General features: G+C 31.6%; 2 protein-coding genes across 2 annotated transcripts in view; one reads left to right on the top strand and one right to left on the bottom strand.

Moving 5' to 3' along the window:
• LOC125815302 (protein MAINTENANCE OF PSII UNDER HIGH LIGHT 1) overlaps nt 1-24,251 on the top strand; it is a 106,178-nt gene that overhangs the window by 1,302 nt on the left and 80,625 nt on the right. The gene's annotated exons all lie outside the window — the stretch shown is intronic.
• Nucleotides 17,071-22,251, bottom strand: LOC125815291 (uncharacterized). The gene is made up of 6 exons (XM_049494732.1): nt 22,008-22,251; nt 19,368-19,713; nt 17,827-17,911; nt 17,655-17,741; nt 17,332-17,562; nt 17,071-17,264 (listed from the first exon to the last, which is right to left on the bottom strand). Exons 1-6 carry the CDS (start codon nt 22,166-22,168, stop codon nt 17,185-17,187), a joined length of 990 nt encoding a protein of 329 aa, XP_049350689.1. The 5' UTR covers nt 22,169-22,251; the 3' UTR covers nt 17,071-17,184.

Below are 24,251 nucleotides of genomic sequence, written 5' to 3' on the forward strand. Positions count from 1 at the left end.
AAAATATTTCAAAAATGTTGTATGTGGATAGTCTTATTGTGCCTTGAATAGCGTCAAATAAAGTACAACTTTGTGATAAAAAAACTTATTCCCACGCAAACAATCGCTTCAAAATCTCCGTTATTAGCCCCAAAACATACCATTTATATTATTGGGCATGTGCCCGTGCATAGCACGGGCAACATTACCTAGTATATATATATATGATAGTTTCTTATTTTTAAGTGAAGTGGTACGTAATATTTATATACATTCATATTAAGCAATGAAGATAATATAAATATTGTTTTCATCCTGAATATAATATATAGTTTTTTTTCATTTTTCTTCAATATGTACAATAGTATTTGTTAAACAAAAACTGATATATAAGTGACAAGGTAAATGGAATATAAGAGGTTAATTTTGAAACAATAATCTACTGTATTGAATTGAAGATATATTTTCTTTTTAAATTTTCTCTATCTATTGTAGACTACAATCTTCTATGTAGACATTTATTGCTTTTTTGAAACAAAATTTTTTGAATAACATTATCAATAGGTGTAACAAAACTACTATTACAAGTTAAAAGTAAGAAAATTTCTAGCAAAAATAATTTCTATATATGCTTCAAAAAGTTTTCTAGGCCTTCCCTTTACAAATAAATCCATCATCATGTTCCGCTCCTTGAAACTGTGCCAAAGCCCTTGTCATATGCTACTAATTAATTTGCACAAAAAATGTATGTATGATTGTTGATATGATACTACAATATGTATGATATTTATAATATTTTTATTTCAATTATACCAATTCAAAAATAATTATATGAAAAGAGAAGAAAGAAATATATACTATACAATACATTTGCAAAAAAATAATAATAAGTGTACTAACAATCAAAATTCATGATTACTTGAAATCTAACAAATTTACACAAAAAATGTATGTATGATTGTTGATATGATACTACAATATGTATGATATTTATAATATTTTTATTTCAATTATACCAATTCAAAAATAATTATATGAAAAGAGAAGAAAGAAATATATACTATACAATACATTTGCAAAAAAATAATAATGAGTGTACTAACAATCAAAATTCATGATTACTTGAAATCTAACAAATATTATAATCAAACTCAACTATGTAATTGTTAAATTAGATTAACTTTTCGACCAATCATACAAAAAGAATGCATTTAAAATATTACTATTACTATTCAAAATTACCTCAATATCATTGTCATGAAGATTTTCTTTATCGATCATGTATATATACTTGCTTGGAGAAGTATAACGAATACGTAAAAAAACACATTCAATTATGAAAGCATAACTAATTACATAAAAATGAAAAGATAGACTTGAGATGAAATATTTCTTATCTTCATATATTCCTTTTGTGTTACAGGTTATAAAATACAATTCAAAAGTGATGAAGAAAAGAAAGACTAACTTTGGGAGTATTCATGAACAAAACATGAGTTTATATATATATAATATAAACAAAATATTAGTATTAGTTTATAATCAGAAGAAGGTAAAATGAATTGAAAATTTCTTCACCTAAATTAGTATTATATTACTTTTTTTCCAACTTTAGTGTATATATATTAAAAAATATAAAATAAAATATGGAAATTTTAAAAAGAGTAATTAAAATGGATTAAGAAAGGAGAAGACATAGAGCGGCTTTTCACTTCTTCAACCGATACATTATAATTAATAAAGTCAATGTAATAATTTATAGACAATGAATTAATATGATTGTTAAAAAAATTAATGAAACCTCATAAATAGGATAGGTTATAGTTACTTTTTAAACTAAAAAATAAGAAGAAGAAAATAGAGAGAATGTCAAAAAAAGATTTTAAAAAAAGAAGATAAATAACATGGTGGCCTTAGAGAGGTGTCACATCACGTTATCTATATTTGACTTTATATTATATATACATTCTTCATTTTCCCCTTTTTTTTTCTCTTTGGTTTGTTCTCTGTTACTTTTCTGCATTTTAGTTTAATATAACTACAAATTTCTTTCACTTTATTTTTTATTTTATCCTAATTTTTCAAGTTGAGTTTCTACCAGTTCAATCGATCTTACACTTTGCAGATGAATTAAGAAATGGAAAGTTTTGCATATGCACATAACTTATTTTGGAATTCACATATTGTGAGGTAAGGAACGAGACGGCTGCAATGAAACTATTTGATAATTATTGCTTTTCTAAAGTAGTTAATTTGTTATGTGTATCGTTTTTGCCTAATTTTGGTTTCATAATTTCTTTAATCTCTTTAATCGGTGATATATTCCTATAAAATGGTAGTATATCATTTGGGTGGGTTTCATTTGATCAACTTGGGGACATGACATATGCACGTAAGCATTTAAGTTCATCATTTGATTGCAATTGAGCGACTATCTCACCCACAACTTTAACTCTCCAAAAATAAATTTGAGATGTCTTAAGAATTTTTTTAATAAGAATAAAGCTTGAAAGTACGTTAGATAAAGCGGAAATAATTTTAAAATTTTCAAGTAGTGTAAAGATGCTTGTTTAACTATTTGGTATATACAAATTTCTATTAGGATTTCATTAGTTATGTTGTCAATTTTTTTTTTAAAAAAAATAGATTATTTAGTAACAAGTAGTGCACTTCACATTATTGCTACTTTAAAAGTACGATCTTTGTTGCTTTTTGTACAATTATTCTACAACTTATTTGATTTAGAGTTATTGATTAAAAAAAATATACCTAAAGTATCTCAATTTTTCGAGTTGCAGAATTTCAATTATCAGGCGTGTGAATTTTCTACCAGGACTATTACCAACTATTTGTCAAAACACACTTCAACTATCAGGTTTGTCAATTTCCTACCTAAAATATCACCACTTTCTAGTAGGACAATTGATATTTGAGGTTTCTAGTAGGACAATTGGTATTTGAGGTGTGTTTTTTTTAATGATGAATAGTTGTTGATAGTTCATGTAGTAAAATTTAGAAAAGAAAAGAAAGAGAAGGGTGTTCTATTTCTTCAAATTCTTCAACAAGTTCCAATGATATGTTAATCTCCAATATGGATACACATATTCAATTGTTAGGATTAGTCGAAACTTATGTATCCACCTGATGGAAAAAGAAACACCTTAGGGAACCTCACCGTGTTAGATTGCCATGATAAGAAGAGTTTCAACTTTGTGGACTAATTATGCATTTATTGAAAAACTACTGTAATATGAAAAAACAGTTTTAGTATCCTATGACCTCCACCATTTTGCTTTGAAGGAAACCTCTTAATGTTTACTATGGCGGTGAGTTTTAATTTAGATCGTTTTTTTAGGGGCTTAAAAGTTCTGCTATACTTTTCAAGAACATACTTGCTCTACCTTTGTATGTTCTCGATGTGAAATGAAATTGAGATTATATAGCCATGCATGTTTAAAAATTGGCTCTACCATCTTGTATTATATATTTGCAGGTTGCTATCTTCAGGAGAAAAAGTTCAATCTATTGATACTCAACATGTGTATAGTCACCACATGTACTTTGAGGTGTTCCACTTGTTGACACCCAATTTTGGACCTCCACAATATAAATTAATCATTTTGAGCTTCTTCAATTTTAAACGATTTAAAATAATTAGTTTTATAAAATTTCAAAAAAAAATAAAAAATAATAATAATATAGTTTGCAAGTTATTTTAACTAGTTCTGTCTTATTTTATAATTTTTAGATAATATATATGTTTTACATAATTATGTATATAATTATTATATTTTATGAATATTCAAAAATCGTCTCAAAAAGAGTTTGTTTTATATTCAATTAAATTAATTTGGTTTAAATTATAAGTTGTTTATTTTATTATTTTAATTATTCTTATTTTATATTATTTTGTCTTATTTAATTTTGTTGATTTGAAAAGGACATTTTATTTAAGTAACGTTATTTAAGTCATGGCCATAGTTTTAAATTAATTAGTTTATAATCGAATTAATTATTTTATTTCGTTAACATTAAGAAACTCATTAAGTAATTTTATATTAGCTCACCTTATTTAGGTTTTAGCCGAATTTATATTTTAATTAGTTAAGTCATATAATAGTTTATAATATTTTTGAAATAATTAGTTTTTTGCTAATTAGGTTGATTATTTTATTTCGTTTAGATTAAGAAGCTCGTTAATTAATTAATATTAATTCGTCTTATTTAAGGTTCGGTCGAATTTGCTAATTAAATTCAATTCGACTAAGTTCTTAATTTTAATTGGCTACGATTTCAATCAAATTGGTCAAATCCTTAACCCAATTCAACAGGCCAATTTTGGCCCATTTCCAATTCAATTTCCCATCCCACATTTTCCCCTTGACCCAGGCCCATTTTCAATTGTTCACCAAAGACACACCCAACATTTCTAATCCATTACTTACAGTAACAATACAATAGCAATTCCAAAACACTCCCAGCCTACACCAACATACGTACAGTAGCAATTCCAGCCGACCCCATCCCCTTTCCCTTCCAATTCCAACGCTATGATACAATAAACAACAACCTTACAGTACCAAAACAGCCCCCTGCCAGCGTCTTCCTCTTCCCCAAACGCAAACCCAAAACGTCAAGGCAACGACAGTCCAAGATGTCAACAAACAACAACTTTCTCTGCAACAACCGCCCACTCTGCTCCTCGTCCGGATTTTTGGGATTTTGGATGAAATATCATACCAAACCCAACTGCTTCCTGGTAAAGATTTTGAATTTGGGAATTTGTGGGGAATTCCGAATTAGCCCTTGTTCCTATCCGTTTTTCACTTTTTCTACCCCTAAAATCGTGAACCATAAATCCCTGGATATAAATAGTCCCTTGTTGGTCATTGTAGAGGGGGATTTTTTTTGGAGTTTAAAATTTTTTTGTGCTAGAGAAATCGTTAGAGAAGACAGGGGAGATATTTTTTAGTTGAGATTTTTGGCAAATATTTACAGAGAAAGGAGTCGCTGAGCTACAGTACTCATATAAGAAACACATCCTAAATATATACCTTTCTTCCCTCAGTTGTGGGTTATCGGGAACCTGCCGAATTTCTGAAGTTCGAAGTTGGTGTCAAAGTCGCTCCAAGTTCGTTCTCGTCTTCGGTGCGCTGCTTCGAATAAGGTAAACAACTCATGATCCTTTTGCTTATTTCGAGTGCATTGTGTTGACTTGATATATAGCTCTTGGCGGATTCTAAAATGATCTGATATGATGTGTTTGTCCTGACGTTACTCTCTCCGTCCTATTTTCTGAGTTAGGCAGTGTATTCTATTTTCCAAGAAAGTTTTAATGCATTTTTTTTAGCTTGTATCTCCGTTTGGTTTTTTTTTTTTTTTTCTCTCGAAGTTGCGGTTGTTTTACCTGTCTAGAAGTTGGGTCTTTCATATGCGAGCAGGATTCGGAGGCATTTGTATGAATGTTTGGAGGATCAGTGTCAGACCATTACTGTTCTTGCCGCCTTAGCTCTTCATAGTTTAGTTGTGATAAGCTTTCGAAATGACCGTATTAGTCTTAGTCTGCCCCTGTTTAGCATGAATATGTGTCATTGCTTAACACTCGATGTCATACGCTTCATTCTTTCACCTCAAGTTGAATGAATGAATCGAGATGTCAACAATATGAGTTATGTGTTGTATTTGCTACTGTTTTAAGTATTGGACTGCATTGTTTGTTGTTCGTTTCTGATCTTTCTTTTTCATTGGTTCGTTTTAGTCGAGTCTATTTCCAAAAGCAAAGTTCGTTCCCCTTTCCCTTTGGTTAGAGTAAACTGTTCTCAACATGCCTTGGTTTGGATTTTCTTTGCATTTGATATCGTCTTAATAGTCTGTCTCCTGGTCATGCATATTCAAGTTCGATTCAGCCCTTGTGTGCTTGTCTTCATGTATGTTTCTTCTTGCTTTTGAGTGCATTCATTCATTTAGTCATATCTCGCCAAAGTAATACTTTGCATATCTGAGTTCTCTCAAATTTATCGCTATTATTATTAAAATTTTCCTCTTCTTTTCAATTTAATGTCTAGATGATATTGTTGTTAAGTTTGGTCGTTCATAAATACTTCTCTTACTTCGAATGTCGGCATTTAGTCTTTCCGATAGCTTGTTTGTACTCGGTTCCACGCAAATTGTGTATCAGTCAAATTAAGTTTATCAAGTTTGGAAGCATGGCTATGGGTTACTGTAAAGTGGTTTGATTGATATACCATCAGCATGTTTGGTCTTCTTTATTGATGCTCATAATATAATTTGTTCTTGTTCTCTTCCCCTTTGAATGATCTCTAATTTTATTTGTTCAAGCATATGTGTTTGCTACTGTTTGGTGCTGAAAGTTGTCGAAATTTTCTTAGTTTTAATTTTATAATATCTCGTTTGTGCCTTGAAAGTTTTGGTTAATTGTCTTTTGAGTTAGTGGAATGATTTTGCTCTTAATGAGGATTAGTAATATCTACATTGTTCTGGGAAAATATTGTCTCCAGTTTGGATTAATTATTTCGTTCGCTAATGGGTTCTTGCTTCTCTAAATATTTCCATGTCTCCAAATGTTTAAATTCTATTAAATAATAGTTTTCCAGTAGCTCACTTATGTGCAAAGGGAAAGTTTAGTTAATCGGTTTTAGTTTGGTAGTCTAGATTTGCGTTAAATAGGCTTGCACTTTGATTAAATTGCCTCATTTCTTTTTTCTTTCCATGTATCTTTTGGACTGCATTATATAGATTCGAAGTATGCTATATCACTAATTTCGGTCTCTTTTTGTTGTTTTCCATGTGTGGACTTGATCTCCTCTCCTTGCATTCCGTCGATCGGGCCATTATGGCCTAATACCCCCTTGCTCATCGAGTCATCCAACAAGAAATTGAAATACTATTTTCCTAGAGTAGAGACAGGGCCGGAGAATCGAATTTCCAGGTCTAAAGAAGATCTGAATGGGGCTGTATACATGAAATATACAGTCGTATACACAAGTATACACGGAAAAAAAACAGCGATATACAGGTCCAAAAATTGAAACATGTGTTCTGGAAGTCGAATTAGGTTGTATACATTTGGTATACAACCTTATATACAAGAAAAATGGGCTGGATTCATACGATATACACTGATATACAACCAGTGTATACAAAAAAGGGGATTGAGCCTAAGCCTCAAATTTCAGCGAATTTGGCCCAAAATGAGGCCCAAATTCAATTTCTCCCTACTCTTTAATTATTTAATTATGATTATTTATTGTTTATTGCGTGTTGACTCTAACTTTTAAATTGTTAACTAACCTAATTAAATTCCCCAAACGATAAGTTAATTTCTTTACATTGGCTTACCTTTAATACATTCTTATATTTGTTTTTGTTTTGTCTTACTAATCAAATATATTGGCCATGTTTCATTTTGATTAAATCTTTTGTTTTTTAAAAAAGGACATGTTTTGAATGCCTCTTCCTTTAATCATTTTGCTTATTTAAATGGTTTTAAGTGAACACTTTCCTCAAATGAACTAAAATAAAATAAAATTATGTGTGTTCTCTTTTATCAATTGATTTAAAATGGTATCATGCTTTAATTGGTTCAAATTATTATCTAAAAAAAATAAAATGAATTAAATAAATTTTAATTAATCTAGTTTTATTGAAATTCTAATTACTTATATCACAAGCCAAATGTGTCATTTTGAATTATTTTCTCTAAAAAAGAAAATGTGTCATTTATCTAATTATTTTCTCAAAATTAATTAAATATTGTAAATTATTTAAATATTCTTATGTTAAATTTCTCAAAATTAGTCAAAGTCATTTTAGTCAAATCGCCGGTCAACCGCAAGTTAGCGGGCATTCCGAGGGCCTAACACCTTCTCGGAATGTATATTGAACTTCGAACCCGTTTTCAATTGATTTTATCTGTTTAAATCTTTTGAAAACCATAAGTATTTTTTCTTGATTTTTTACTAAAAATTAAGTGGCGACTATGTCCTTTTGGAAACCCGATTTCTCTTAAACCATAAGTTTAATCGGTTCTTCGAAAACTCAGTCATTTTCCTTTTATATATATTTTTAAATAAAACACCACTGAATAAGCTCAACCTTTTCATACTCAAAAGGTGTATATATAGCCACCACATGTATTTTGAGGCGTGGAAGATCCTTTTAGATGTATGAAAATGCTCGCGTATGATGGTGTACTTATTTATTTTTTCTAAAATCATGTTTGTGTAATTATAACAAAAGTGATGTTATGTGAATATCATTCCTATAGTTTGGTGATATTTTCCCCTTATAATTAAGAGCAACTTTCACATATAGCAAACATAAAAAAGCTATAGTTTGCATAATTGCGATCCATAGCAACATCACGTATGTTTGTGTAATTATAACAAAAGTGATGCTATGTGAATATCATTCCTATAGTTTGGTGATGTTTTCCCCTTTTAATTAAGAGCAACTTTCACATATAGCAAACATAAAAATCATATGTGTTATAGCTATAGTTTGCATAATTGCGCTCCATATGTTTGTTATGGCTATTAATATGTATATTTCGCTATACATAAACAAAAGAAGCAATTATATAATTTGTTTTGGTATACATATACAAAAGAATCAATTGTATAATCTGTGTTTGTATAAAACGAGAAAGAGATAAAGACAAAAAAAAAGGTAGGGAAAGATCTATATTTGTATAATCATAGGTGTATTGGACGAAAATATATGTATTTGTATTTGTATATACAATTTTCTCTCGCTTTATACAAACACAAACACCATTTATATATTTGTGTTTGTATAAAGTGAGAGAGGCGAGTGAGAGTGCCGAGCGAGATATAGGAAAGTGGCCAGCGAGATCTGGAAAAGGGGAGAGAGGGGAGCGAAAAGATATGTATATATACAATATTCTCTTGTTTTATACAAACACAAACACATTTTATACATTTGTTTTTGTATAAAGTGAGAGAGGCGATGAGAGACTGCCCAGCGAGAAACGAGAGTGGCAAGCGAGAAATTCAGAGAGAGGCGAAATGACAACAGTTTGCTACGGGTTACAATTAAATCAAACTGTGGTTATAACATTTAATTTGAATTAATAATTTGCTATTTTATACAATTTTCCCTTTAGTTAATGCGAGCTAACTTATACATGTATAAAAAGTGACTAGCTCATGTTGGACATGTTAGGCATGTGCATAGCACGAGATTACCTTGCTAGCCTATATAGAAATGGGACTTTTGAGTACAAACATAGCAATGGATTGTTGTACAAAAAGTTGTGTAGATTGTACTGCAGGTTATGACCAATTCTATTAGTGAATAATGTAACACCTTGGAAATGAGTAGGTTGAACTAGAGCCTAAACGTGAGGGTTAACGTTAAGGGTTAAGGGGTTTAATGGTTAAACGTCAAGGTACGTATTAGAGCCCGTAGTTTAGAAGACCTTCTAAGGGTTGGTTGAGGGTTGCAAGGTCAAGTCCCAAGCACAAAAAGGGCAAGCCTACGCCAAAGGCCAAGGCTTCCCCAAGTTTGGCCAAGCACTCCCAAGGACCACGACCACCTTCACGACCAGTGGTCTTGACCACGGTCCTTGAATGGGCTCGTGAAGGTCCCTTAGGCATGTGGGAAGCAAGGCCTTGATGCCTAGCTACTGCCTAGGAACCACGACCTTCACCACAACTCGTGGTCTTGACCACGGATCGTGGGAGGTCTCGTGGTTTTGCCTTGGCATTGTGGAGGACAAGTCTTCAAGCCATGGCTACTGCCTAGGGACCACGACCATCACCACGACTCGTGGTCTTGACCACAGATCGTGGGAGGTCTCGTGGTCTTAGCTTAGGCTCATGAAGGCTTGGCACGTTGAGGGGAGCTACTGGTCAAGGGACTACGGGCCGTGGAGCCCTTGACGGCTCGTGAAGATGGGAGTGACCCTGGGACGGGCTGCTAAGTCGAGGGTCATTTGGTAATTTCATATTTAATTAGTTATTTTGTGGGGTTGTTTTTAATTGTTTTATACCACATATATAAATGGTTTTAAGTCTTTAAAGACCTATTTACTTCATTATTCCCAAATACCCAAATCAAAACCCAATATTTCTCTCTCTAGAAATCTCCATTAAAGAAAAAGAACGAATTGAAGGCAAGGGCTCAAGAACTCATTTTTTCTACCCAAATTCGTGAGGAAAACTTCAATTAAGGTATGGTAGTCTTCATCCTTGATTAAGTTTCATTCAAGGATCCCATTCAAAGATGATTTCAAGTTTTCAAAATCCCCCAAAAAGCTAGGGTTTTCAATCTAAGCATGAGTTAAATTCCAAAATGTTTTCAAAGGTTTATATGTGATGAATTATGAATGAATTGCTGAATTAATGATGAATTATGGTGATTTTCTCATATAAACCCATGTTACCCCTAAAACCCTAAATTGTAAATTGTGATTTGGGTTGAATGATTAAGGATACATGTTGAATTGTTTATGTCTATATTGAATTAGTTATTGAATCGTGATAATCCTCTTATCTAATGTAGTATTCTATATGCTTGGGTTGAGATTGATTCATAGCCTTGTAGGGCAATTTCATGAAGGATTTATATATGATTATGATGTGAAGTATATGTGTGTGATCTCAATAAAAGTGTTATGATCATGTTTAGAATGCAATTGTGTTATGATTGAAAGTTTATCCTCAATTAACACTCATGAATGATGATAATAAAATGTGAAGGGTTTTCTTCAATGTAATGTAGCTTGAATTGGTAGGCTCGGGCATCCTCTTCTTGTATGAATAAAAAAATGTTGATTGTTGTACCTTAAATTGGTAGGCTTAGGCATCCTCTTCTTGTGTTACTAATGTATATAGACTTAATGAACTTAGAATCGGTAGACCTAATATTGGTAGCCCTTTCATAAATGAATGATAAAGTAATCTAGGCTATGTTTTGAACCGATAGACCTAATGGTGGTAGCCCTTCATAATTAGTCTAGAAACTAATTAATGAATGATAAACCTTAGGTTGGTAGACCTAATTGTGGTAGCTCTTTCATGCGTGAAATGATGAACCTTAAAACGGTAAACCTAATGGTGATAGCCATTTCTTAAGGATTCAATGAGCTATCCTTATAATATGCATTGAATCGGTAGACCTAAAAGTGGTGGCCCTTTCATGTGTGTAATGTGCTTTAAGTCGGTAAACCTAATGTTGGTAGCCCTCTTAAGTATATTAATGTTAATGAGAATGAACTACTCTATGGGAATGTAAGCTAAGTACCGAGTGGATGTGGTAAGATGGAACCTCCCTCAATGCTAGGCCGGGTTTCAATGAACATCTTCCTTATCCCATAACTATGTGCCCACGTAGGTATAGCTAGTGGATCCACCTAAGCTAAATTTACCGGTTCTACCCTAGGCAAGTAGACCAACTCTTTACGGTGTGGGTCGTGACACCGAATTCCATGTAAAAACTCACATGGTCTATGTCGGTTAATGCTTATTCTCATCATGTGAGATGTGCACCATGGTTACTTGAGAAGTTCTATGAAGTGTGGGTGGTAGTATGGGATGTCATTCATGCATTACACGAATAGGCTTTGAAAGGGCTATGGTGAGTTCTCTAATGTCTTAACGAATAATGAATGAATGTGCATTTAATGAAGATAATGAAGAATGTTGACTTAAATGCTTAATATAATGATACATGCTTTACTTGGATGGTATTGTGAGTTACTTTTCTTGTCATGACATATGAAATGTTTATGTTCCTTATGTATGAGTATTGTTTAAAGATGAAAATGAAGAATGGTAAGTTCACTTTTGGTGGCCTCAAAGTGGTACTTAGTATGGATGGTGGTATGAGACGTTATTCATACATTACACAAGTATAGCTTAGGGTTACTTAAGGTGAATGTTATAATGTGATGAAATGACTTATATGTTGATTATGTTTGTATCTTATGCCTCTTATACTTATGTTCATGATATTTTCTCACAGTTGGCATATGCATGGTTTTTAACCAAAATGTCCTTTTTAGCATGGTTTTTGCATGACTATCATACTTAGTACATTAAATATGTTAACCCATATTTCTACCATTTTTCTACAAAGTGTAGGTTCCGACAAGTGAGTTGATTTCTTCTAGTTGAAGCTTGGATTGAGTTCTTCCAAAACTTATGGTATGTTCTCATGGATTTGAGGACAAGTGTTTCATTGATATTTCATGTCTTTCATTGTACTAGTTACTTTTAGACTTTCTATTGTAAAGGGTCGTGACCTTACTTTTGATTCATGATGTTTTTAGATGGTCATGTGAGACTAGTAGACTTCCGTTGTTTTAAATGATATTTTCGATTGTATGGATTTGAAGAAAAGTTTTAAATTCCGCACTATTTCATATGTCTTATATTTATGAATGTTATGAGGCTCTTCGGAGTCTTCTACGCCATGTCACGTCCGGGGTGTAGTCTCAGATCGTGACAAATAAACACGTTGATTTCAGTTCTCTTTAAGTAACCAAGTGTAATTGTAACCATTTATCTTACTTATAACATACTCCCTCTGTCTAACAATAGTATCCTTTGACTTTATTAAATTTAATGTTTTAAAAATGTATTAGATGATAAATAGTATTTAATTGCAAGTGTAAAATAGACATAAAATATAAGTTATCTTTAGATTTTTTAATTCTACTACTGAACCCGGAAATTGCGTAGATTGCTTTGCTTGGGATTTCCTAGGTAACCAAACCAATCCTTGTCATTTCACACGAAAAATGGTATGTTTTGAGCATTTGAAGTGGACGAACAATCAGCGTACATAATCGGGTATCATGCCATCGTGTCTTTCTTTTTCTAGCTCTTCGCGGATTCTTTGTATTCTCTTCTGAACAACGAATTTCCTCTTTTTATTAAGAAATTCTAAATAATAAGTCCCTCGACGAGGAAAGAATAGGCTTTTGATCGAGATGGGTAGAAGAAACACTGCAATGTATGCAGACATTACAACTAACTCGTGGAGGTAGAGAAACTATTTTTGAAAGACCCCGGCTCAAGTGCAACAAATCCAAATACAAAGGAGAAGGAAACATTGCATCAGAAAGTCAAATCAATAAAGGCAAGACCACACTAATTGAACTAGGCCGTTTAGTTGGAAACAAGTTATCTCGGGATAATTAAACCTGAGATAAGTTATTTCATCAATTATATAGGATAACTTATATCATCAATATGTTAAGAATGGTGAAATAAATAATCCAGGATAATCTAATACCTTCAACCAAATGTGGATAAAATAATATCATGTGCACCTTACTTATTTCAGCTCAAGAGCGGCTCAACCTAAAAATAAGGGTCTCCAAAACAATTAAAAAAAAACCCAAATTCAGTTACGAAAACATACCAAAGATGCACACAAAAGAAACAAATTCCAATAAGAGGCAAGATTAAACGAAGAACCAAAAGCAGATGAAGGAGATACATACATAAAAGAGACGATCAAATTTGATGAAACCCTAAGTATAAAACAATTAGGTTACTTCTTCCTCCATTCCTTTTTAGTTGCTATGTATACTATAAATACTTGACAACATTAATTATTATTATTTTTAATAATTTGCTGCTAATCTCTTACTAATTATTATGCACATATTTTGAAATTTTATTATTGATGTTATTATAATTAAAAATCATAAACAATTAAATTTACAGTTACTTTTTATTTCTTAATTTCTTTAATTCACTTCAATTTGAATCAACCATGTTTTAATATTGACTTTGTAAGATTGTCTTCAATTATTTTAGATGTTTTATTAAACATTTCAAGCTCAAAATAATTAGATTATCAAATATTGTCTTAACTTTGAATGTCTTCTAAAGGTAACAATCATTATAATATTGATTTTAATTTAAAAGTATTATGGAATATTATAAGTAAAAAAAAATTATACTCTAATTGACATATTCAATGAAGTGAGGTATTAATTTTATTTTTAAACACTTTTAGAATAATCTTGATAGTTTATATAATAATTGATGCCATTGAAAAAGTTTTCAAAAGTATAATCAATAAAAGAGGTTTAAACATTTGTGTTGTTATGTAACGTACAGTAATTTATATATTCTTATTATTTTCTTACAAAATATTATAAGAAATATTATACTGTCAACTGAAAAAGAAAAATTAATTATTAAATTATAATTAATTACAATATTTTTTAGAATTTATGAGAATAATATATATATATATATATATATATATATATAATGAAACTCACCCAACCAAAACGTGGGTAGCAAGTTGAAAGAATAGCAGATAATTTGCTCCTGGTTTCCTACTTTGGCACTGGTTTCGAGTGGACTCACTCAATGACTATGCAAAACATCCATCGCTTGAAAATACAATTTGTTGGGCCCGTGTTGACACGGGCCAAACCCATCTAGTTTTATATCTATGGGCTATATGGCGTTTGAATTGTATTTATAGGCCAGATTAACCGTGTAAATTTTACGCGATATTTTTACACCATAGATAGTTTTTTTTTTTTAAAACATAGATAACTACTTAATAACTTTACTTACCAATATAAATAAAATTTAGATAAATTAAATTAAATTGTCGAATATTTAGAGTTGATTAGAGAAAATTAGTATTAGATTGGTGCTAAATTCTAATAAATTATTATTAAAAAATTTGCAAGTTTTAATAAATAAATTTCAAATAAAAAGGAGGACGAGAGACGATTTTGAGATATGACTGTTTGAATTTGGTTTTATTTATAGGCTAGATTATGCTGTTAAATTTTACGCAACTATCATATTTTCAGCCGATGCGTGTAAATTTTGCGCATATATATATAGCTAATAACTTTACTTACCAATATATATAAAATTTAGAGAAATCAAATAAATTACTATCTAATATTTAGAATTGATTGGAGAAAATTTGTATTAGATTGGTTCTAAAAAATAATATTTTTTTAAAAAAAATGCAAGTTCTATACACTAGTAAGTAAATTACAAGTAGGTAAATTTCAAATAATTAAAGTTGTTAAAAGGTCACATACTTTTATTCATTTATTTTTTTGCTAAAAAATATCTCTCTAGTTATATTTGTTGCCTTTTTATATATTTGACTAATGGTTAACTAAGAGATGATTTAAAAGTTCATGTGGCATTCTATTACTTGTTTAATTTTAAACTTTTACCTAAATTAAATGAATTCATTCACTTGATTTTTTCACTTATATGTTTCAAGCTCTTACGAAACTTACTTTTAATTGTATTCTTCAAAATCATTTTTCATGAAAAAACATACCTTTAGAGGTTAATTCATGTAAACAAAAAAATCGACTTTCAAAATTTAATTTTATCAAAACATTAAATAATGTATTTATATGATACAATAACCTCCAAAGAAACTGAAAAATGCAACCAATTTTTTTTTTTATTATTATTATTTGACAGAACCGGCCTTCAAAGGTTGATTTTAATTTTTTTTATAATTTAATTTATTAGTCAGAGTTTAACTTGAATCAATAACAAAATGCCACATGGATTAACTATTATTTTTTTAGAAAAAATAGTATTGACTGTTAGTCAAAGCGCCTAAATGAGCCAAAAATATAACTAGAAGACTATTTTAAGCAAAATAAATAAACGGATAGTATACAACTATAACCTTTTGTAACAGTCCATGAACATTTTTTACCATTTTCTGTATTTTTTTTATCATAAATGCAACAAATAAAAAATACATGTAGCAGGTATAATTTTAATACATAAATAAGTGGTGTAACAATATTTGTTATGGTTCCTACTAAAAATCACCCTTTTCATTAGTTGGTATTTCTTTTTTTAGGATTATTTTGAGTTACAAAATATATTTAGGTGAGAAAGAAAATGCATTCTTTCTTTGATTTCCACTTTCATAATCAAGAACCTGGGGCAGATCTATATGTATGTGTGGGGGTGCCACGGCACCCAATGATCTCGATTAAAGCTTCAAGCTTCATGTATATATGTTTAAGAAATCGTTATAAATAAAATTTGCCACTCATTGAACGAATTGGTGATTGGTGTCGTTGGCAAAAGACACAAATCCCCGCAACCACAATGTGGGTTTGATTCTCACTCTCAACATTATATTTTGGATTCTTGTATGAACTGAAGGCTTTTCTAAGCTCTTTTCTTTTCTTTTTTTCCTGTTTTTTCTTGTCTTTTTTTTTTCCGATTGGTTCTTATTTATTTGCTACTATTCTTTATTACGTAATTCAAATTGACTCCTTTTTTCTGTGATTAGTTCTTAATTTTTTTTTATTTTCTCTATCACTAATTATTGATCTCTTGATATGAATATTATGTGTTTATTCTTTATTAATTAATGAGTATTGTATTATGAAAGTCACATAAATATTACTACGAATATATTTAAATTGTTTTTTAAAAAAACATAAGTTTTAAAAAATGATGAATATTATTATGTTAGAGTTCTTTTAATTTTAAGGTTATTCCGATCTTCACGTTCTTGATAAGTAAGATGGTTGGGTTGAAACCAATTTTAGTTTTTTCTCTACTATATATATGCAACAACACATAAAGACAATGAAATATGAATATATTAAGTTAACACTATTAGATGGTTTATACAAATTCGAATTTTTAATGTGGAAAATCTTTTTTTCCCTCAAAGTTTTAGAGAATGCCTCTAAATCCAAAAAGAAAAAGTTGAATTGTTTAGTTATCTCTAATCTCAGAATAACTAAAAGAAAACATTACTAACATGCACGTTTAATCAATTTGTTTTATAAAAATAAAAAAAGATAAATAATCCGAATGGTAACCCAATATTAAAGGAACAGACCCGTTTATCTTACTTGGGCGATGTGACACCCACGATCTCTAAATCCTAGATCCGCCTCTGTCAAGAACTGAATACATAGACTTATGAATCATCTCTCTGTGCGGAACCAACTACAACGATCCATAGGAAGGATGTTATGAACCCAAAAAGCATGAAATTGAGTCCCAAAAAAGCACTCGTAATGTTATAAATTGGTTAGTGTACTGTATATCTATGACAAATATTATTCTGGAGCTAAAGGAACCTTGAGTCATATAAAAGCACTGAATTGCACTTCTTTGAGGCAAGGGGGGCTCTAGATCAACCACATTACCCTTATATTAACCAAGAAGAGAGTCATCGCAGTTCCAAATGAAGAACTTTGTCAAAACAAAAGGCTACAATGATTGGTCCAGACACATCTCCAATAGCACATCCTGAAAATTGTAATTCAAGTAAAGATGATGTTCGTTGTAGGTACTGAAAAGCATATTGTGAGCTTACCAATCCACTGGCCAGTTGTAGGGCGAACTATCATTGCTCCTATTCCTGCCCCTATAGAAGCGAAAACAAGAGATGCACTACATCTGACAGTAGTAATGAAAATCTTCCTTCTTAGAAACTGAATTTTTTCCGATCTATCAAGTGTGTCACCATCTTGTTTAGATTTGAAGATTCGCCAGATATCAATGCCAACTTGCACAAACCATGATGCCAAAACTCCCAGAAAATGACCTGATTAGATAGTGGGAGGTGAAGAATCAGGAATTGAGGCTAGTCTAGGTGAACCACAAGAGAAGAAGATTAATGGACAGATAATGTTAAACCTCTGCATGTTGTTTTTGTAACACTGCAAAAGTAGATCACACTAGACATTCCCCTTTGAGCCTTGCGTGCAGCTGACTTGGGAACATCTGCAGAAATTGATAAACGCTAGGTTTCTTCAATGTCAATCAACAAGGACTATAGATTTAAGCGTTGAGACAAACAAAAAATAACCTTTTAGAAGCTTCCATGCCATGCGTTGTGAGACATAGTGGACCGCTAATCTTTCCAGGACGCGTCTCGTAGTTACAACAGCAGTCTGATCAGAAGATACATAATGTTAATTGCACACAAGATCTTTCAGTATACGATTTCAGAGCTGGTATAACATGCAAGTGCATGATTGAAGCATATATTGGAAGCATATATTCCGAAAGCAACAGAAATAAACTGTCATCTCATTTTTAGTTACTACTCCTTTTGTTCACTTTTACTTGTCAACTGTTTACATTTACACTTTCAACCACTATGCATTATTGCTACACTGTTTATCTAGAACCTGTGATCACCAAATGAAGACAAGTTACAATAGAGGTTGAGGTGAATATCTAGGCTCAAATGAAATAGATCAAGACTAGACAATTCAATTGATGCTTTAAGAGTCAAACTTGCTTAAGCATTATAAATTTGAAATTTCTATCAAATTACTGCTCAGTCCTTCTAACAAGCAATCTTCTATATTTAAGGTAAGATACAAGTAGAACAAGATCGCACGGTCTTTTTGGCATGTTAGTGTCTCTAAGCTCAATAAAATTAATTGGTACTGTAAACTATTTAAGCAGAAGAAGATGAGAAATATGAAAGACTAGTCTAACATCTTCAGTCCTCTGTCTGTAGTAGAACCAAAAAAAGTTGAAAATGTATATTCAGCCGGAGACACACTAAACCAAAGTAATTTCTTTGAATTCTTTTGGAGAAGTAACGAAAACAATATTTGAAGATTATTTCAAATATATGTTTGTCTTACAATCTGATCCATTATTCCAACTTCAAACTTGAAACCGAAAATTGAAGTTTGAAAAACAGATTTGAAGAGTATTTCAAGTGAAAGAATGGTTTCACTCACAAAACTTCAACTTTTCATGTCCAAACACAACTTCAACTTTTACATACTTTCGGTTTCAATTTCAAAATACTCTTCTTTTTTCAAACTTCAACCAGATCATGTCGAAACATCTACTAGAAGATGCTGTGATATTTACAAAGAGCTTTCTTTCATTAAAAAAAATTGGTATCTCAGGGAATGTATGTAGGGTGAGACAAAAGTAGCACCAAAAGTTTGTGGCATTTTATACCGGACTTGACACAGTACTGCAACAAAACAAGCACCTCCAATTTTAGATGAAAACAAATTTCCATCTGCCAGAGAAACGGGGATCAGAAATCCACAATAATTACAAGAACTCATCCTGCCATCTTTGGGAAGCCTTTCTTCTTGACCAATCAAGAAAAACAGCTTAAATTGAACAAGTTAGCCATTATGTACTGTAAATTACACACTACAACAAGTTCTAGGACCAACGCATGGAAATACAAATACCAAATCAAACAAAAGTGATTACTGGATGAAAGAAGAAGCATCACTAGAGATGTATCTTTTTACAATTTTCCAACAAAAGATATTGAAGAAATCAAGAAAACATTAAGCAGTGAAAAACATGAAGTTGTAAGTGACAAGCGCATTGCATTGAGAAGGAGGGGCTTGCAAATGTTACCTCACGACCAATCTGTTTCACTGATTTCTTGAAAGGAGTCACCAGATCGACACGGCGATCTTCATTAGTATCCTGTAGGAAATCTTCATCATCCTCATCCTCCATGTTAGCACGAGGCTCCAGAAGAGGTAAATAAGATGATAGGAGAGCTCTCAAGGAAGTCAGTGCAAGATTCCTCCACATAAATGCTGAGAATAAAGATTTTAACTCAAGGTTGTATTGTTTGGTACTGTGCTTCAATGAATCATGTTGAAAGTTAATTATCGATTCACTTTTCATGCTAGATATATAATCTTCAGAAAATCCCGTGCCAGCATCGCAAAGTGCAACTTGTGCTGCACCATTACTGTCAAAACAACACATTGTCAAGGTTTGCTGATAGTCTAAATGAATAAGAGTCTAATTTATTTCTTATGACAGAACATGGGAATAAGCATAACGAAAGAATGTACTACGCTTGTGCCTCTGTTCCGGTATGGTACAACTAAACTGATACAAAGTAGTATGCAATGAATCCTATATTTCCTTCAGATCGACTCTAAATTAAACTTCTGTATGGGAACAGAAGATGTCGTTTTTATAATAGTTAAAGATAAAAGGGCGTTTTTACAACAGTTAAAGATAAGAGGCTGATATTACAAAGAAGAGCTGAATCAAGCGAATGAGGAATGTAATTGGCTGATAATCATCTGCACCATTTAGTCAAGCATCCATTTCTTTTCTTGGGATGGAACCTGATAGAATTTGACCGTATTAGTCACAAAGGAGATGGTATAATACTTGATAAAAGGGAGTACCATTTCCTCACTCCCAATTACAAACACTTGGGGTGACACCATTTGCTCTAACCCTGGTGGGCAGGATTACCTTGGCTTCCCAGTGGTACAAGAAGGTGCAAGCAAGCTTAGCCCAAAGACCACTTGATTTTTTTTTTAAGAAGTTCCACCATCTTAGAATAGAAAAATGAAGAAAATCTAGTGGGCTGGCAAGGTCAGATGACCAATGCACGAAACAACCAACAAATAAGAAAGGTTGTTATGAGTTATGGGGGGACTACTCAGTGAACAATACTCTGAATAGTAACTCATCCATGTAGAATTTGAGGATAGAGATAATATAAACTATCGCTCCGAGGAGGATAATAGATTAAAGGTGTGGAAGAAATTATGTGGCCGTTGCAGTCATACATACACACAAAATCAATGTCGACAATAAAAAGCCCAACCTTTCAGCTAACTTAGAAAAATGAGACAAAACAAGGGAAACATCTAGAAAATTCAAAAGAGAAGCATCCCTAGGTAAAAGGAAGGAAATTAGCTCAACAGCTAAAGAGACTGGCAGTGAAACATCAATAATGAGAATATGGGGAGATACACCTCCACAATAGTGAGTCCTAGTAGTCTCTGCAAGCATTTAACTTATTTTATATGGTTGTCGCCATAGCACGAGGGATTTTCTAAGGGTTACTTGTGCATTGCAAATTATTATATATGGAATGCCTTTTGCTACATTATGAATGGGTGACAACCTCAGGCCTCAGGTTCTTGCTTACCAATCAAAAAAATTGTGAATCCAGTAAAAAACACATACCATGAACTTCTCAATTAATTAGCTCTGCGAACACAGTAAATTTTCCACCCAATAAAGGCTGATTTACCTTTCTCTGAATGCTCCTACTATTGGCAAAAAATACAAGCAAGATAAATGCGCAAATGATACATGTTCACATTATAAGTAAAAGTTAAGGGAATAAAAGAGGCTGAACTATCAGCAGCTTTGTAAAACACAAGCGCCAGCACTAATTGAACTCTAAATAGAGACAGACTACTATGATATGCAATCACAAATGACATCATAATTGATATTACTCTTTAACCAAAATCTATACAATTGAGAAAAAAGAGCATACAATCAACAAAATCCAGACTCCACGTTATCCAATCTGACTTCGAGATATAGAATTTAATGTCATATATGCAAAAGGATTGCCCCAAGGCTTTGGTATAAGCGCACAGCGCATCATGTATGGGTAGGTGCATGTCACGGATTCAAATCCTGTAGTAGACAAAAGCCTAGTACTTAGGTAGAGAAGGATAGAGGGGGCGAGCACAATATCCACCCCGATTTCGAACCCTGCACCACTAGCCTTTGCCCCTTGGGGTTTTTCTTTGGTTATCAGAAACGAAGGCATACACAAAAAAATTGGTCTTGTCACATTCGATCACTATTCAAAAGCCACTAACAAGGCAAACCAGAAAGAGTTCTGCAAAACAAGGTTGCCTCCACAAATTGAACTGAATAGAGCCAAATAATCAAGGAATACACTCACAAATGACATCAAAACTAACATAATTTCTTTAACCATCTAGTTTTCGTCCAGCGGAAAAATGAGTGGACTTACTAACAAATTCCACATTGCAAATATGACTTCAAAATATTACAAACTTCAACACATCAAACACGAAACAATTTTGGTTTTAGTTCATTAGATCACTCCCTCCCCCAAAACAACTATAAGAATCTGAACACTACCAAATCCAATATAATGTCACTCCTACAAAGCCCCCATAATGTACATACAGTGACAGCATGAACTGCATAACATGGACACAAAATAAACATAGCATATTCTAAACATACCCAAAAAAAGCCCTAGAAGCAAAAGGGTAACTGGCAGCAACAGAAGCTGCAGCTGCTGAGGCAGCGAGTTTGGCTGAGCAGACGCCATGAGAATGAAAGGCTTGACCAGTAAAGTTTGGATTTTTCCTCAGTAAATCCAATACAATAGCTATTCCCGCCATTGAAGGGGTTATCCAGAATATTTTGTTATTTATTACTCCTATACGATTCAAGATTCAACACCATAACCAAGTTTCTTGATTCGAAAAACGATTTAGCAGGAACAAGTGTTTGTCTGATTCTTGTTGAATTATCAATAAAATCCAATTACTATACTAGTACTCCCTCCGTCCCTATTTACTTGTCCATATTTCCTTTTTTAGTTGTCCCTATTTAGTTGTCCATTTTGACAAATCAAGAAAGGACAACAAATTTTTTCCTATTATACCCTTATTTACACTTCTTGAAAATTGTAAAAGTGTATGTTGTTTCCCTCCAATTTATTTCACTTTAATTCAAATAAGTGGTTGTAATTTTGAATTGAAAAGTTGTCATAAGAATAAAATTGTAACTTCACTGTGCTAATCATTGTTGCCTTAATCTGTGTGTCATTTCTAAAGTGGACAACTAAAAAGGGACGGAGGGAGTATAAAATTACAAAAATGTGAATAATATATAATTTAAAATACTTATTTATTCTTTAAATATAATAAAAAATTATCCTTTGGAATTTTAATCTATATATTGCTAATAGCCTAATACCCACGTTTTAATTCTACATTCTGAGCCCACTAAAATAATATTATATGTCCGCATGATTTATGCATTTATTATTATGTATGTAAACCAAAAATATCAATCACATATTATATTATTCAATACTTATTTTATTAGAAGATTTTAAGTCAAGACGTGTTTTATTAGTTGTGAAATTTGTAAGTTGATTAATTCTCCCTAAGAATCACACTAAATAGTAAGAACAACAAATGTGCATTCGTTTTTAACTGATTTTTCTCTGCTCTCGAGCCATTTTAAACTTAACATAAATGACACGATAAATTACTTAATATATTTTTCAGATATTGATAGAATCCTTTGAGCTTTAAGAGACTTATGGATTGCAAATTATTATTTTTTGTACCATGTTTTCTTATTTGTCTAACATGCAAGTCAAACTCCTAACTTTACTGAAAGAACTACAATTTACGTAATAACCAATTTTTAGCAACTATGAGTGATATCCATATTTTTTGGAGCTAACATTATAAATAATTTTAGGTACTTGATGGCGTTAGTGAGTGATCAACAAGTGCAATATATATATTGGGAGGCTAACATTGTTACTGATATACTAGTCAAGTAGGAAACTAGAGTAACTATCTCAATCAGCTTCTCGAAGCATCCATTACCTTCTGCCCAACAACTAGGACCTTCTCGATAATCAACTTGTTTATTTTTTTCAACCAAAATGATGTAGATTTCGTTGTTTTCAATACTAGTTCTCATATTATATTCACCCTTTATAACATCTCATTGTAAAGGATGCTAAAATGATTAAGATGTTTTTAATAATTACTCCCTCCGTCCCTTTTTAGTTGTCCACTTTAGAAATGACACACAGATTAAGGCAACAATGATTAGCACAGTGAAGTTACAATTTTATCCTTATGACAACTTTTCAATTCAAAATTACAACCACTTATTTGAATTAAAGTGAAATAAATTGGAGGGAAACAACATACACTTTTACAATTTTCAAGAAGTGTAAATAAGGGTATAATAGGAAAAAATTTGTTGTCCTTTCTTGATTTGTCAAAATGGACAACTAAATAGGGACAACTAAAAAAGGAAATATGGACAAGTAAATAGGGACGGAGGGAGTAGCATTGAACTGTTTATTTGAGTTGCAACTCCTCTTGAATGATAAACTTTTAATATATATAAAATTTCAAAATTTATTATCCTCGTTTGTTATCTTCATTTTATACACTAAGTAGACGTTTGAACATAAATTTAATTGAAACTTGAAATAAAATAATTTTTAAAATAAAAAATTAAAATTAAAAAATAATGTTTGAATATACATGTCACTTGATTTTTAATTAATTTTTTCTAATTAAAAAATAAATAAATTATCTTGATACAATTTTCAAACTTGAAAACCTCATTTTCAAACTAACCAAAAAACATTCAAATGTATACTCAAAGAATGTTCTGAAAAAAAATAATCTATACCCCTACAGACCCTTAAGAGAAATATGAAAT

The sequence above is a fragment of the Solanum verrucosum genome, unplaced genomic scaffold (genome assembly GCF_900185275.1).
Source record: "Solanum verrucosum unplaced genomic scaffold, falcon-dt-bn FXZP01000261.1, whole genome shotgun sequence".
Lineage (NCBI taxonomy): Eukaryota > Viridiplantae > Streptophyta > Magnoliopsida > Solanales > Solanaceae > Solanum > Solanum verrucosum.